The sequence below is a fragment of the Cryptomeria japonica genome, chromosome 2 (genome assembly GCF_030272615.1).
Source record: "Cryptomeria japonica chromosome 2, Sugi_1.0, whole genome shotgun sequence".
Taxonomy (NCBI): Eukaryota; Viridiplantae; Streptophyta; class Pinopsida; order Cupressales; family Cupressaceae; genus Cryptomeria; species Cryptomeria japonica.
Genome location: NC_081406.1, coordinates 99989860 through 100008194, shown reverse-complemented (window position 1 = coordinate 100008194; position 18335 = coordinate 99989860). Strand labels below are relative to the sequence as shown.

General features: G+C 36.3%; 1 protein-coding gene across 1 annotated transcript; it reads right to left on the bottom strand.

Moving 5' to 3' along the window:
• Positions 1 to 9172: 9172 nt before the first annotated feature.
• LOC131035183 (ATP synthase subunit beta, mitochondrial) lies at positions 9173 to 16727 on the bottom strand. Its single transcript, XM_057966831.2, has 10 exons — positions 16249 to 16727; positions 15663 to 15866; positions 11639 to 11714; positions 11455 to 11543; positions 10942 to 11059; positions 10720 to 10823; positions 10477 to 10635; positions 10118 to 10342; positions 9709 to 10020; positions 9173 to 9513 (listed from the first exon to the last, which is right to left on the bottom strand). Exons 1-10 carry the CDS (start codon positions 16549 to 16551, stop codon positions 9397 to 9399), a joined length of 1707 nt encoding a protein of 568 aa, XP_057822814.1. The 5' UTR covers positions 16552 to 16727; the 3' UTR covers positions 9173 to 9396.
• Positions 16728 to 18335: the final 1608 nt, after the last annotated feature.

Genomic DNA, 18335 nt, shown 5'->3' with positions numbered 1-18335 from the left:
TTTTAGTATCTACACAATCTGCTCTAGATATTTGTTACAACATTCAACCAAACCCTTTCATTGCAAGGCTCCAAGTTGTACGGCAAGTTTGTCAAGTTTCTCATTGTTGCAACGTACAACATGGCAAGTGTTCATTCACATAATGAACAATATTGGTGCCCTTTCATTTCGGTATCTAATGGTACAAGAAAGTCATGAATTTCATTTGGAGAGCAGTAAACCCTTCCCACATACGACTAGCACTTTGATTCATTACACAACAAACATCAACCTATTTATGCAACAAACTTCATTCCTTGGGCGACATCTATTAACTAAAGACTACAAAATCTCTATTTTCTAGGTTATTGTTTTTTACCACTTAAATCACAAAAATGATGTGTGCCATGACAATCTATTTGGTATTGAAGGTCTTAATTTGGGCTATCAACGTACCCCCCAATGAGCGCTACCCCAAACCCCCACTACCTTCATTTGATTTTTCAAGTATACTACAAGTCTAAGTTGGCAAGGTATACTTCCAAGTTCACATACAAGTCCTCATCTACGATATTGTCATTAGTCTTTTCAAATATTACTTGATATTTACTTGTTGTCTGGAAGACAAATCCTTCTGGGGGGGCAACCATGTAGTCAATGTACAATGTCTATTGTTATATTCGATAATATTGGTTTTTGATTAAAAAAACAGCATTAACTAGGGCGTTGACCCTTTACGTAGTTTAGGACTATCCAAAAAACCAACAATACAAACTAAAGAAGTAGGCGAAGAAAGTCTATTAAAACAATACAAACTCGGCCCCACTCGGGGGGGCACAAAGACATCTAGCCCAATAATGGGGGAAGAAGTGGGGGGAGAGGATTTTCCTTTCCATCGATGATGAGCCATCGTCCAAGCAATGGAGTCATTAGGGCCACAGACTGTGAATTATTCAGAAAGGAATCAGCAGAGGGCAGACCAACAGGGATCTCTATTGGCAGCAAGGGGGCCATAGAAGAAAGGACCAAAGTTGCATCAGGAGAGATACTAGTAGCATCCGGGCACAAGGGGGACTGTAAACCAGTCTAAGCAGTAGGAGAACCTTCACCAGAGCCATCAGAGAGTCCCTCTGAAGTGTAAACCATCAAATGATCCAAGGTAGCGTCCTTCCACCAAGTGGGAACCCCTCGTCGATGAGAAAACAAGCAGTCTGAGGCTAGGTGGCCAATGGCGAAACATTTTCGGCAATGAAAGGGGAGGCCCTCAAAATCGAGCGATTGTGTCCATGGTCTGTCCCCAACCATAAGGACCACATCACCAGGGAGTGGTGCAGCAATATCAATGTCGACCAAAATTCAAGCAAAAGTGGAGTGGCCCATAGAGGAGGTGTCCTCATCCACCATCAGAAAGCGACCAATGGAGTTGCCAATAGCCTCATAATGCGATTGCTCCCAAAAATGGAGAGGGAGATTCGGAAGGCGGACCTAGACTAGACTCACATTTAGTGGTTTAGTGAGAGGGTTAAAAGCAGTAGGCCAAGGTTTGATCGAGAGAGGGTGGGAATCCCAAGCCCACACCTTACCCAGGACCAAATCCCTATCCTCCGAGGAAGTAAAGGAGGCAATAAAGAATCCCTTAGCACAAGCAAATAGTTCAATGTTGTAAGTGACCAATGGTTTCCAAAAGTCACTTTCCCAGTGATGAAGATCTGATAGAGATGTCCAAAACCCAAAAAATCAGCACACCAGAACGTAGCGCTAATAATATTGGTTATTTGACTAAATATTATTTTTTTGTATTAGTTGACAATTGTGGATAGCTATAAGTATCAACTACTTATAATGTTAGTTGGTTGACGATTGTGTTCCCTTTGGCAACCATCAAGTCCTTTAAATATATTCAGTATCATCAAGGAAGGTAGTATATGATTTAAGCAAATCAACTCCAATCCCTAGCTAATCATCTCTAGTCTTCTTCTAGTAATAATTTCATGTGCAAATAAAGAGATTTTTAACTCTTATATTTAGTATGCATTGTCATCTTTATTATTAATTATGGTATTTAATTTATTAGATATAATAGCAAACAAAAAGAAATCACTAATGATTAAGATTTTTGCAAGACTACAAGGTTAGCAACCATTTTGGGGAGAATTGTTTTGTTGTGTGGCAACTTTGACTTAATTATTTGTAATAGTTTGGATAGGTGGAAGAATTTTAAAAAATTTACATGCAATACCTACAATGGGGCAAGTGTCATTGATTATGCTCATAAAGCTTAACTAAAAGAATAAAGGAAGTTATGACTGAAGAGCGTATTTGGGACTAAAAAATCATACCATAACCCAACTTAAGGTTTTCTTGGCAAGTGAAGGAGCAGGTTGGAAATAAAACTCTACGGAAACCTCTATCAAGAGGCATAATTCTTTTGACAAGAGAAAATTATTTGATCTTCAAGGAAAAACTAGGGAAACTAATTAAGGAGAAAATTCATTCCCAAGGTCTTAACACTTTTGAGCTAACAATTACAATTCAAGGAGCTCTTAGGAAGTGCAAAAGAACAAAATAAAATAGAAATTAGAAATAAATCGTTTTCCAATTAATGCTTGATTTGACAAGAAATACAAAATTGTGAGAAGTTTGAAAGAGCCACATAAACAAAAGATAAATACCAAATTGTACAAGAAAAATTTAAAAGAAAAAAAAGGTTGAATTCAAGAACATAAAGCATGAGAAATTAATTTCCCTTTGTAAAAATAACGTAAAGCTTTTTCGGATGGAGCTTCAACTCAGAAAGAAGCAAACTGAAAGTAACACTTCAGCTAGTCAATGGTTTGAATATGCAAGACAACTATGAGCAAGAATCAGAATTTGACCCCCCTACTTTGGTGAATGCCACAACTAAGCTCTCCAATTACATAAACTTGAGATTGGCATTAAAAATTGGGGGTCGGTAAAACAAAAGACTTGGTTGAGCTTTAAGGGAAAGTTTCGAAGTGGGGGGTGAGGACTCTCACACCACACATTTTGAGAATATTCAAGAACATCATTCTAAAAGGTTTACCAAGAGATTGGACTACCTCCATAGCAATAACGCTTTTTTAAATGGTGATGTCAATAACCCCTCCAATTATAGAATCATTATAATCAACCCTTAGTTTGCAAAATTATTTGGCTTGAATGCAAAATCAGCAAATCAGCAAAAATAAAAGAAAGTGTGCAAAAAGGCAAGCAAGATTTAGGCCTAAGCACTCTATGGTTGAACATGGTATCACTCTAACGCACATCATTGAAAAAGTTTGGGGGAGGTGCGGGCAAGAGTTTGGGGGGGGTGGGGTGGTGGGAGAGGGGTGAGGCGAAGCAAGTCAGAAGAAGTATTTTGTTGTTTTGTTGACTTCAAAAAGGCTTTTGGCATGGTCCCTAGTGATAAACTTTGGTGTTGAATAGAATAACTTGGTATTCTTATGCATTTAAGAGCAGCTATCCATAGACTCTGTGAAGAAGTTAAAGTTGAAATCAGAACTTTAGTAAGCATTTCAGAAAATTTTACAAGGGTCCACTTTTTAGAAAGGTTTAAAAGTGACATTGGAGACAAGCAAGGGTGCCTATTTCACCTACAGTATTCGGTTTACATACTGACAAACTTGAAAAATGGTTGGATTGGCAAGGTAGAGATGGTGTTTATTTGGTCACTTTGTGGTCAAGCTTCTTTTATATCCTAATGGGTCTTATTTTGGCTATTAAATCAGCTCATGGGTTGTGAAAGCACTTATATGCCCTTAACATTTTTGTAAAGAGGTAGGAAAGCAAGTCAACACTCACAAACCAAAATCATGATTTTCTCCAACAATTTAAGGCATAACTAACATAAATTCTTTTTCAGAGGCAACACTCTTGAATTAGTAACTGAATACCACCTCAAACTCTAAGTGGAAACAAATTGAGAAAGTTCAAAAGCACTTGATCACAAGCAAATTCAAAATAAAAGGCTCAATTCCTTATAAGATTATGCTATGTGAAATGGAGGTCGATCTTATTGAAGCAATTATTACTGTGGTGTTACGCTATGTGAAATGGACTCAAATCTTACTGAAACAATTACTATGGTATTTCTGAAAAAAATGAACAAATAGAAATTAGTAGATGACCTAAAAGGTATTTTGAATGACACTAACAAAAAAACACATGGATGAAGCAAAACAGCAAATGTATGAGTAAATGGAATATTTATTGAATGCTTGCCTCACGAATAGCAAAGAGAAAAAAGCTTCTATTTTAAATTAGTTTTGCAAACATATATGTGGTATAATACTAGGGAGAAAAAAGAAGTGTTATCTTGGAAGAGTTCAACCCCACATGTGATCATCAACAAAAAGCATATATAGCAGCCAATATTACATGGAAAGCCAAGATTCTTATTACTCAACTAAGAACAAACTCTCATCAACTTTAATGTGAAACAGGAAGGTGGAAAAGACCTAAAGAAGCATGGGAAGAAAGACTGTAATTTTTGCAACACCAGGATGATCGAATCAGAAAATCAATTCACTTTATTACGGAGTGTGATGCCTTCAAGGACATCAGAGACAAGCATATCAATATAATGGCAGCTGTTTCTTGGCACAATTTATTCAATGAGAAGACTATTGAGAAGACAATAGCTTATCATTTCCTTGAATAGGAAAAGGATTGAACTGCAGAAGACCAAAATAACTAAACTGGCTGTCCCATAAGCTACTTGTAGCCTCGTGGATTTTAAAAGACCTATCTCTCTATCTATCTATACAACAGACTCTTTAGCTTTGAATCCTCCACGCGAAGCAATTTCCAAGAATTTTTTTAAAATTAGCATCATAATCCACCCACGCAATGATTTGACAAGCTATGAACGTAGAACATACACCCAGCTCCAAGAGGAACTAGCTGCCAGGCCTATATTGACAAAAGGAAAACCACACAGACTAATCAGAAATTCATGAACAATGCTTATTGCTTTCTCACTGTTGTCGAGTCCAACTTTGAGTTTTATGATATTGTTCCTCAATGACTCTTGTTGGCTTGGAAATTGAAATGGAGCCAAGGCCAGAAAGAATATAGTAAAATGCACAAGCTACATACAGGTCGCTTAGGGCCAGAAAGAGAAAAGATGTTTAAATTTGGGATAAATGAGCCATAGACCATGTTGCAATAGTCTGAATATACCAATGGGATTTGCTATACATGTCAAGCGGAAACTATGATCAATTTTTTAGCAATGTAACCTGGCAAAAGCATTTTGAAGAGACCTTTCTAGTAAGAAATATGCCTCGGCAGATATGGATGATGCAACAATGCAGAAAGGATGTTTCGGATATTATCAGATGAGACAACATATTATAATTTTTACTGAAGAAAGGTCATTCATATCTTCTGCATTAGGGAGAGACTGATATCTTCATTAACATCACTAAAAGTAATTTTAATGCTAAAAAACAGTGCAGTTAAGAAGATGCCAATCTTACCTATCAAAAAAAAAAAGATGCCAAACTTACCTATCAAAAAAAAAAAGATGCCAATCTTAACTATCAAAAAAAAAAAAAAGATGCCAATCTTAACTATCAAAAAAAAAAAAGATGCCAATCTTATAGGACTCTGGAGACCAAGTACCTCTCCTAGCCTGTGTTGAGGAGAATCACTCAGAAAAGCTACCAGTTCATCTAGGTGTGTACCCTACCAGTTCATCTAGGTGTGTACCCTCTATTTCTTGATGTATTACACGATATGCAGTTCTCAACAGTAAGAGCCTAAATGAGATAATCATTTTTCACATATACAACCACCAAAGATTCAAGTCCTCACAAACACTAAAAAATCTAGTGGATGCAATGAAACGATTAGAAAGAATCAATTCTATCCAAAGAAAGGAAATGTGGACTTCCTGTTTCAAGCATAAACTCAAAAGATTCTATACGAACGAGTACATGTTTAGGAATGCTTTACAGCATCCGAATAGCTTTTAGGAAGGATTGAAGAATACTGTTAGTATAAGATAATTTCAAGACCATAAATGAAAAATATTCATGTACTATTCTTCTTCTTGGTGCCAAAAAATACATCCCATATCCTTTCTGTGTTCTCTCCCTTCACTATACATCTGCATGAGTGAAACTAGGTGAAAATTGAAGGTGGTGATGCAAATTTTCAGCGTACGAAGGCAAGCAAGGATCTCCAATAGAGAAAGGCATGCAAAAGATGGAGAGCAGTGAAGACACAACAAGGTGCAAGACATTGTCTTTTGATGCAGAAAAAGCATAAACCAATTTTCTTGACTAATTCAACTAATAAACTAGAAATCCTTTGTGAGATTTAATTGCTAAGAATGTGAATGGCTACAAGTATAGATCATATGGAAGTAGGGGAAATATAAAGAATTATTAAAAAGATGCTTGTAGATCCTAAGTAGTTTTACGCTTCATGAGAACTATGATAACGTAGAAATAGTTTTGAGATATTGGGGAAGAAAATCAGCCTTCCGTGTACCCATGATCCTTTGAGTTGATGATGGCCGTCAAGGGAAACAAGGAACTTTGCAAAGCTTGAGTTGATGATGAACCATGATTGCAGAATGATATGGATGCAGAGGTAACTATAATAAACAAATGAATTGATATGTCAAAGCAATAAATTTTTCGAGCAGTTAAAAAGTGGCAAATAATACTTTCAATGACCAATTATTTTTCAATTTGGTGGCAGGTATTACTTTCAATGACACAATTATTTTTCAATTTGGTGCCAGGTATTGTTTTTAAACCGGATGGGTCTGGCTTGTGTAATTTGTCCAGCAGATAAACCTCCATTTCATTCTTGACCATTGATTACAAGTGACCTGTGAACCCTAGCTTCCAATAGCTATATTGTAAGTTCATATAGGATTATTGAAAAAATGTGATGATTCTCGGGTAAATCATATGAACTCACCCCCTCGCTACAGAAGGAGAAGACATTAGTGTCAAATTTTGTACATGGGAGTGACAAAGGTGTTCACACACAGACAACTAGTTGCATGTAGAAAGTCCCACTAGAAAATCCTTGACATGTACAGCAGTCACATCTGCCACCTATACACATAAACCAGGATCCTTAGCTTGTGTCCACATATGAGAGGCAACCTCTTATAAAAAATTTACCATCATAATCCATACGATGATTTGACAGCCAATTTATCCAGTAGGACCCCATTCCAGTAGAAACTAGCTGCCAGGCCTAATGGACAAAAGAAAAATGACTTGGATTAATTGGAAATTCATGAACAATGATCATTGCTTTCCTGGTGTTGCTACGCTAACCTTGTGCTTTATAAATAATTTTGTTCCCCAAATGAGCCTTGGTGACTTGGAAATTGATGCTCAGGAACAGAATACATGATGTGGGAAATGAAGCCAAGGCTCTAAATATTTTACCATACAATAAGAAACTTTATCCGAAAATCACAAGCTACAGGTCATCAAAAATCAAAAAGAGAGGTTTCAACTTTCATTTGAAATGGATTGGTCTTACAGTTTCACTGGAGAGTGATGCAAATACCATATTGCAATAGTCTGAAATTATATATGGAGAATTTTATAACAGTTAAGTGAAAACAACAAAATAACTCAAATTTATCAAATTTCCAAAATAACTCAAATTTATCAAATTTCCACAGTCCATGCTATTGATTGTGATATATTTATGGATTTAACTGTGTAAGAACTTTTTGCATTTTTAGGGTAAAACCTTTGCTGTGAGCTATTTCTCAGCAGAGATGTGGATGATACAGGAATGCCAAAAAGATGTTTCAAATATGTTTCAAATAAAACAATAGGTATTTGAAATTGCAAATGTCTGATTTTATCAATGAGATTTGTGATAATTCGTTAAGCAGACACAATGGATCACTGTGATAATTCGTTAAGCAGACACAATGGATCACTTTACACAATGTAACAGGTGAAAACATTTTCTGTGGTCTAACTTTTGCAGGAAAAGTCATGCCTCAGCAAATGTGGATTATAAAGCAACACAGAAAATTGTTTCAAATATTATCAATTTGGACAACATATCATTTATGTAAAACATGAGATATTTAATGTCCTTCATGAAGAATGGTCTTATCTTCATTCAGGAGAAACTAGTAATTTTGTAAACAGAAGTAAATGACAGTGTTACAGCTAAAAATGATGCAGTTATGAAAATATCAATGGATGCTAGAGACTAAGCACCTCTCCTAGAATGGGTTGAGGTGAAGTATCACTCAGCAGAAAAGCTACCAGTTTCTTGATCCAGGCTGTACCCTCTGTTTGATTATTGATGATGTATATACGTCATGCAGGTCTCAAAATTAAGAGTCCAAATGAGATAACAATTATTTATATATACACCACCAAATATTAAGTCCACTCAACCATTAGAAAATTCAGTGGATTAAATAAAACAAGTAGAAAGAGTAGAAAGGTAATATGAACTTGCTTGCTTCCAGTATAGACTCAAAAGGTTCCCATACAAATGAGTTTGTGTAGCGTCTTCTTTAGATAATTAGTCCTGAAAGATGTTCTGGCATGTTGGGACAAATTTATAGTCACTGAAATACAATTGGACTTGGAAACCATACTAGAAAAAGTCCAAGAGGGGGATTTTGATTTTGACCTTTAAAGAGTAAATTTCAAATCCTACAAACTTCAAGAAAACTACATTTCTCTAAAGTTCTCTCATTACATTTTACATTGAAAAGTCAACTTAAACCATAAATATGCATTTAACTCAACAAAATTATAAACTGCAACAAGAGAAAACAGTGGAGGTAGGAGAGAGATAGGAAAACGAGTAAAATTTATGTGCAGGTATTTTCTTTTTTTAATCGCTTGCCGACAAATACTATTCAGGTTCAAAAAATGGACAAACTATCAGAGCAAACTGAGGCTTCACAATTAAGAGCAAGGAAAAAGATAAAAAATAAGACATATTTAGCAAGGAAACTATCATGAGTTTGAAATTTCACTGCCATGCCCATAAATTTACTGCTTTAGGGTTTACTAACCAAAATCACTAACTTAATAAAGGCTGACAACACTTTTTCCTTGAGCAGTTTCCATTTTATTATACCAAAACTGCCTTCCTACAATGTTCAAAAATTAAATGTAAACCAATTGATTTCCCAGTTTCACAAACAGATCAAATCTTATTGCAAAATATGCATTCTTATTTGATAATTGATGAAAAAGTGCCCTTCAAGAGAACTGAAAATGCACTCAGATCTCTTTAGAGGACAGTTCACAGTACAAAATCAAAAACAGTTGCAATTAAAATGACAGGTGAACCAGATCCTCAAGGCAGAAATGATATTTCAAAGCTCTCGTAAGAAATTCCAATGCGAAACAAGAAAATGTATCCCGAGACACTAATTTAAGATGTAGCTGACTCCTTGGTGATCTTCTCTGCCTTTGCTATCACCTCGTCAATACCTCCAACCATGTAAAATGACTGTTCAGGAAGATCATCATATTTGCCATCAAGAACACCCTGCATCAAAAAATGGCAATCTATTACCAATACTCAAAGAAGACCTGTTAGACATTTATAAAATTTGCTTATTGCAACAGTCCTTTCAATGGTGTGTATTCAGATAGCTTCAACAAACATGAAATGACAGAAAAATCAAAACACCTTACACATGAATAATAATGCAAAACAATCCACTTTAATTCCTTAACACACCTGGAAACTTGCAACGTTCTCTTTCAAGTCAACATATTTCCCTGGAGCACCAGTGAACACCTCAGCAACATGGAAAGGCTGACTCAGGAAACGCTGCATCTTTCGTGCTCTAGCTACAGTCATCTTGTCATCTTCACTTAGTTCATCCATACCTAAGATAGCAATAATATCCTGAAGGTTCTTGTAGTTCTGAAGAACCTTCTGCACACCTCGAGCAGTGTTATAGTGATCTTCTCCTAGAATTAGGGGAGAAAGCATACGAGATGTAGAATCAAGTGGATCCACTGCAGGGTAAATACCAAGCTCCGAAATCTGACCATACATAGCTTTAAGTTACAAAATGCTCTTCCAAAGCCAGTAAATAAATACAACAAATAAGTTAAGCAGCTTAACAGTCACTAAAACACACCTGCCTAGACAACACAGTGGTTGCATCAAGATGGGCAAATGTAGTTGCTGGAGCTGGATCTGTTAAATCGTCAGCTGGCACATAGATTGCTTGCACAGATGTAATGGATCCTTTCTTAGTTGTAGTGATACGCTCTTGCAAACCTCCAAGATCAGTTGCCAAAGTTGGCTGGTATCCGACAGCTGAAGGAATACGACCCAGCAAGGCAGACACTTCAGAATTTGCCTGCCATACAAGCATGGTAAACAATTCATTCCATGTGAAAGGTACCAGTTTAAGTAAACAAAAATTACAAAATGTTTACCACTCTGCATCAGAGAGTAGTTAATGAAAGAAAAATTACCAAGATAAAATCTTACTTGTGTGAAACGGAAGATGTTGTCTATAAAAAGCAGCACATCTTGGCCCTCAGCGTCTCTAAAATGCTCGGCAACAGTCAATCCAGTCAGTCCAACACGTGCTCGGGCACCAGGTGGCTCATTCATTTGTCCGTATACAAGAGCGCACTTGCTTTCAGACTGAAAGGTCATAAAATTTGAATAGGTTTAAGTTAATATACATATAAACAACAGCAACAACTGCATACAGTATGAACAACAAACCTGCTTATCACCAAGCTTGATGACACCACTTTCAATCATTTCCCTGTATAAATCATTGCCTTCTCGAGTACGCTCTCCAACACCAGCGAATACAGAAAAACCACCTATTCATGACATTACTATTTGGATTAATGACCAGCCTTGGAATGAAAGCCAAATAGCTCAGTAGCATGAAATCAAACTTTTTGATCAAAATCTAAGAAATCCAGCAAAATAACACACCATGAGCCTTAGCAACATTGTTGATAAGTTCCATAATAAGCACAGTTTTACCGACACCAGCTCCACCAAAAAGCCCAATTTTCCCTCCACGTTGATATGGTGCAAGAAGATCCACAACCTATAACAAAGGCATGTTTCATTGAGGCTCCATAAGAAAATAAAAATATCAAAATCAACTAATTTAAAAGCTAAAGCTGAAGACATGATTCCAAAAATCAAATAAAAGAACAGACCAGAATATAAATAAATGGCTCCAAAAGTTACAAACCATTATTTACAAGCATCGCAATGTCCATAGGGGTGAAAAACAATATTTTACATAACAATTGCAATGCCCACAGAAGTGCAAAACAATATTTAACATCAAACTTTACTTTAAGGATTGAAATCAGGGATACAAAAAAATATTTTACAAGAAATTTTACACAAGGATTGCAATGCCAATAGGGGGGCAATAAGATACTTAACATCAATTTTAACTTAACTAGTTCAAGTCACTAATACATTACTAACCTTAATTCCAGTCACAAGAATTTCTTGCTCTGTTGACTGCTCCACAAAAGATGGAGCCTCGCGATGGATTGGCAGGTAGTGATCAGTGGCTGTTGCCACCAGCAAATATAAAGAAGCTGTCACTTTCTAACATCATTTATACCAAGTAAACAACAAATCTATGCTATGCACTAAAGAGGCTTACTCAATTCGCCCTTCTCATCAATAGGCTCTCCAATCACATTCATGATACGACCAAGAGTGCACCTACCCACAGGAATCTGAAATGGTTAAAACAAAAAAGTTAGGTGTAGACAGAAAAACAAATTAAAACAAAAATCTATGCTTGAAATTCAAATTATGACATCCTTACTTTCAAAGCCATTGATATGACAACATTTCACATTATGTGTATAAATTAAAAGGATGAAACTACTATTTCCACATTTTTCCAGTGTACTAATTGAGAAAAATATATTTGTAGACTTAAGCAAACATATAGTTGCAGGCAAAAAATACTTTTGAAAGTTTAAAAGCCCAGACAGAAAAACCAGAAGAAGCAAACACACAGAATTTAACCAAAGAAGCATCAAGTAGGCATAAGTGAACAAATAGTTGCAGGCTAAAAATACTTTTGAAAGTTAAAAAGCCCTGACAGAAAAACCAGAAGAAGCAAACAAACACAGAATTTAACCAAAGAAGCATCAGAATGGCATAAGTACTAAGATAGCATATCTTTCCATGCTTATAAACAAATACAAACAAACGGACTTGGTATTTCATATCACAATGCTATTGTAAGGAACAGGTTTTAGAATCTTGGGAACAAAGCACAATAACATATAGTTTGCTGAACATAAATTCAAACTGAGCACAGCACCATCACAAAATCACCGAAATCACAAAGATGTTTCAAGAAAGAAATAAAGGGTGATAATAGTGAAATAACAAGCTGAGAGCAAAAAAAAAGTAATAATAGTGTCATTGACAGAATGGAACACAAGAAAGGAATAAGGATGGTGTATACAAATTTTACAAGTCCTACACCACTGGTATATAGAACTACAGGCAGATTATCATAAAATCTTGTTCAAATGTAAAAATCATTTTTTATATGGACACTGCACACAGCAGCAGAATTTTATTTTCTAGAAGAGTAGATGCCCAACTCAAATCATTGAGGTCATATTTTGGAGTATTGAGCAAAGACTTTGATCAGAACAGTACACCAAAGAGGACAAAACCCTTGAAACAGTCAAATATTAAAAAGAACTGTTTATGTTAATCAAGTATGTTGTGACCATAGTCGATAGGAATGATACAGAAAGGTCATGATAGTATTATAGTAGGCCCAGCCAAAAATACAGACCAGAAATATCTAAATTCAAACCAATTAAGGGACATTGAGAGGAGATAATTTCCAATTAAGCAAACTATTCCCATAAAAGAGAAGAAATACATGATTTGTTGCCCGTATGAAAATGCTAAAGCAGAGGGATACTTAGATTCCATGTCATGATATATTTACAATTTTAAAATAGAAGTATGTTTTTACATTTTAGAATTTTGAAACAAAACAGATGGATGTTACCTATAAGAAATACTAAAGAACAGGTATATTTGTATTCCATGTCATTATGATAATATATTTAACTTTTTTTAATATAGTATGTTTCTACTTTTTAGAATTTTGAAACTAAGCTTCCACAGAAAAAAGAGTACTGATATGAAATTACTGACTGAGATTAAAACACATTTTACAAAGAATAAAAAACAAACCCTAAGCCAGTTACAGTTTAAATTTTAAAATGAAGACCATAACTAGGAAAAACAAACATTATACACATTGTTACCAGCAAAAATATATAATTCATGAGTAGCAATTAGCTATGTTCCATGGAGTCTCAAGATGGAGGGAAGGGGAACCAAGGGACTGCAGGGGTACACTGGTGGGATGGCAGTGGGCGAGTGTCTGAAGGCAGTTAAAGAATCTAATTAAGCTCAAATTAAGGCCTTAAAGGGGAACACTGATGAGAAGCCAGTGGGCGAGGGTCTGGAGGCAGCTAAAGAATCAAATCAAGCTCAAGATTAAGGCCTTCAATACCATAGAAACTTTAATGGCACATGTCATTTTCACAATTTTATCACTATATTTTCTGTAACACCAGGTCCTTACTATTTCTAACCAAATCTTCATCTTCAGAAAACTAACAGTGAAGCTAGATAATCTAACAAGTCTAAATGAAGATGGCTATAAAGTTTTTCAGTGTTCCATGAAGAATTGGCACTTGTTCTCACTCTTTCCAATGCTAGCACTCAACCAAGGAAAACTTTGCTATTGCTCTCACTTTTCCTATTCTGATACTCGTGCAGCCTTTCTCAATTTTTTAGTGACTACTTAGGGTGTGGACAGGACCCACAAACCATTAGGGTTATGATTTACTGGCACAAACATCAAAAAAATTTGATTGTTTTAAAACAATGCACTTTTCAGCTGAATGACATGGGAGAAGCCTGGGCAATTCTCAAGAAACATGATTGAACCCGCAAAGGGTCCCAAGGGCATCCTGACGTCTACTTGCAGTTCCAGAAATAATGAGGTGCCCCAGAAATGTCCCCTCTTTGAGCAAGAATCCCTTGACAGGTGTTTATAGTGGCAGAGAGAATCTTCCCAAGAATCCGCACATCTTGGGGATGTCCTCATCTTGGAAATGGCTGGATTTTCAGCGGGTATGTGTGCCCATAGAACACTGACAATTTGTAAATATGGATGAGACTGAAAACAAACTGTCATAGACACATTATTAACAGCAAATACTTCTAACATGTGCAATAATTGATTTTCACTATTAACAACAAATAAACATAATGGCAAGCTCAAAAGTGGAGAAGTAGAGAAAATGCACAAGGAGAGAAACCACAAATCATCAAAATAGAGGAAATATGAGGGGTAAAAGTCACTTTGAAAATTTGACCCCCTAAAAGGGACAACCCAAAACTGGTAATACTAATGAATAAAAGTCTGCAGATATTTTTTGAAAAAAAGCTTCCCAGAAACACAGGAAAGCCAAAACTCTTATCCGAAAGTTGCCATTAGAAGCCATGAAAATATTAGACCCTGAGAGACTCATTTTTAAAAATAGATCCCTTTATGAATCAGAACAGTCCACAAGAGCCTAAAACAAAAATACATTTGTGACAGTGAGCAACTAAAAGATATAGATCCTTTCGAATCAATATCCAAATTCCCCTCTAATTAATATTTGTATACTTAAATAAAATGAAACAAAAGTACCAAAAAAAATGTAAACAAACCAAAAGAAGTTAAAAAATTTAGAAGTGAATGCACTAACAATTCATGGATTTCATAATCAATCGCATTGACCAATAATCATAGACATAGTACGATACACAGTTTATATTGAGAAATGCCAAAAAAAAGCACTATATCATGCCTAGTACTTCAGTACATTATGCAACAAGCTCAGAAATTGGACAATTATTCAATGGATATCTGGGAAACCACTCCTCTTTTATTTTTGTGAATGCAAAACAGCAATGAGCGTGGGTTTTAGAAGTATTTATAATTTTTTTGGATTGGAAGCCTTGGTTAGCTCTCTCTTGAGGTTTATATAAATGTTTAAAAATGTTTTCTTTAATTTTTAGGTTGTTTTTTATGCATCTGATGTGGGCGACACCTTAAACTCCTCAGGATAGCCAAGGAATTTTGGGACGTCAAAGGTACAGCCAGGGGATGCTAGGAGGTACCTAAAAAAGGACTTCCCACCAAAACTTTCAAGAAAGTAGGTCGTATGGAGGAGATTCCCTCAAGTCCCAAGTACCCAGGATGTCACACAGATGAAAGGACTTGTCACTATAAGACACTGACTGACTATGGGGGTTCAGCGGGCATCCCCAAAACTTCCAAAAAAGAGAGATAGGACAGAGAAAGGGGCATTCCCCTCAAATCCCCGAACATCCACGACATCACCCTACCAGTGGGGATGCATCCCCATAGACCAATTGCTAAACCCTTATCTGTTACATTTTAAAAACCAAAAGAAGTAATTCGATAGAATCCAACGAAAGGATTAGTTGGTCTAAAATAACATAATAAATACAAAATGCTTATATAATGATGATGTTTCCAGATTAAGTAACCAAAATATTTGCCTTTAAAACCTATTTTAAATTTACTTTTTTAAGAAGCAATGCCCTAAAACCCTTACCGTAATGGGTGATCCAGTGTTCAAAACTTTCTGACCACGCACGAGCCCTTCGGTCTCATCCATAGCAATCGTACGCACTATATTCTCTCCCAGATGCTGAGATACCTCCAGAACCAGTCGTATTCTATTATTAAGCACCTCAAGGGCAGTCATAATGGGGGGCATGCCCTGCTCAAATCGGACGTCCACAACGGCCCCGATGACCTAACAAAAACAAAACGCAAGAAAACGATTGCTCAGATAAGATATTCAAAAGCCTCGTTAAACACCAAATTGCAAGGATCGGAGAAAAATTTTCCAAAACGTTTAAATTTCTTAGTTTGTTTCTTACAGCTCGTGAGAAAGGAAGTACTTAGATTCAATCTCGTGATAACTCGCTTCAAATAACTCATGGACACGAATCACATTTCTATCCATCTCATGACAGAACAAAAAATCTCGTTTTCTGGAACTCACGAAACTGAAAAATTTGTTCATCATTATGATCTTGACAAAATGCGTTTCGAATGGTTCATGAGATCGAAATGCATTTCCTTTCGATCTCAAAACCGATGAAGAGAACGAATCACAAATTGAGTTTCCTTACCTGGCAGACATTGCCGATTGACCCCGCGCCGGTAAACTCATCGGTGATTTTGCCATCGGGGACTTTGGCATCTGTGACATTGCCGCCTGCGGGAGGCCCACCCGGTGGCGCCGCTTTCGGCGCCGCCGCCGCCGAGGCACTGCTGAAGCTGACAGCCCTGGCTAACGAAAAGGGCCTGTTTAAGCGGGCATTGTGCCCGATCGCAGTCCCCTCTGAGAAAATGCTGTTGCGGGGATTCGATTTGTGGGCGACTCGGCGGGCGCCAGCGCGCAGCAGAGACGTTAAAGCCTTCCTTGAGGCCATGGCGAAAATCAACGCTGAAAGACGAAACCCTCCAAAGGAGATATGATGTGTTTTGCCTTGGTTGAATGGAATAAAAACAAGGGTATATGCCCCGAATAGTTGATAAAAGGCCGTTAGCTTGCCTCAGCGGATTTTTAGAGGTTCCTCAATCAGTTTTGACTGTTACGGGACCGACCGGTTTGCTCCATTAATTGATCTGATTAGGGTAAATGTAAACGTTGTAATTTTCCTTTGCTGTGTATGTAAGAATTTATTTAATAATTAGGTAGAGTATGAGTTTGGGGAATTTTTTTTTGTATTATTATTATCAGTAAATCCATTGAAAGGAACAGCAATCAACTTAAAAGACAAGATGTAGATGAATTTCTAAGTTGTAGCAATGGCATGATGGAGGTAAGTTGTAGCAATGGCATGATGGAGGTAATGGTGAAAGACTAACTTGATGGAGATAAATTGTTGTAGTAATTAATAATATTAGATTGAAATAATTATAAAGTTAATTGATTTTATTTTATCTTTTTTGGTATTGTATAATATTTGAACTCGATATCATATAGGTGTCTACAATATCCATTGAACGGGATTGATGATGGATATAGACAAATTGATTGATCAGTTAAACTCAAAGTGAGGGGGAAGTTGAGAGGTGGAAGTGAAGATAAAATTAGTTTCAAATATTTAGAAAATAGTTAATTGAGTGCATGGGAGGAGAAAAGGAATTAAATTAAATTAAAACATAATTAAAAAAATAGATTTTCATGCATTTAAGTGTCACAAACACATAAAATTAAATACTAATAATTTTTATTGACAGATATTTTTACATTCATATGTGAGTATAATACGCCTTCAACGTAATAATAAGAGCAAAGAGAACCAAGACTACAAAATACAATATATTCTAAGCAGTTGCAAAAGATTGAGCGAGTGAAAAATAGGCAGCAATTCAAACCCTAGCGTGCCCTTTTTGTTATTTACACTGTGAGGCTAAAAGACGGAGCAAGAGGAGGAGGTCATTCTAAGGAAGAAGGTTGTAATCAAGTTTTTATCACTAATGAACCAAGAAAAGGCATGGGTAAGTGTTTTGGTGAGAAAATAGAGTTTCACAAGTTAAGCTATGTAGATTAAAAGATCCACTTATTTCCACCCAAAACATTAAATGGAGATTGAATTCAATGGATCCAACCCCAATTCTATTAAGAAGAGGGTTGAATATTGATTGGATTCTATTCCTTTTTGGTTGAGTTGAGGATGCAATTGAAATGATGAAATTTGAAGGCTATATCTAGGGTAAATGATATGAATTTGACATAAAATAACATAAACAACAAGTTGTAGACACGGTATGCAACACACAAAGCTAAATATGAGTAGAACAAATAGGGAAGCTCACCTGTGTCAACAAATTTGGCCTGAAAGTACAGGATCGAGTGGCTCTAGGCGTCTTGGTCCTCCAACTATTAGAGACGAACAAACAAGAAACTTTGAGGATCATAATGTTGCTTAGAATTTGTGTGCGGGAAAAGTGGGTCAATGAAACTCAAAATGTGAAAATGTGGTCTCAAAGAGACTTGCTCACACACCCATAGGACTTCTTGGTGCAAGTTATGGAGTCATGAAGAATGACTCAACTTCCCAAGGTTGGTTCCATGGTTCTCTATCTCACAAGGTCCCTCAAGCCAATGCCTTTACTCTCATATCACTGAGCAAAGTGGCTTAGGGATGACAAATGCAAAAACGAGGGATGCTTATGATTGATTTAGTTATGAAAATACATCCTATCC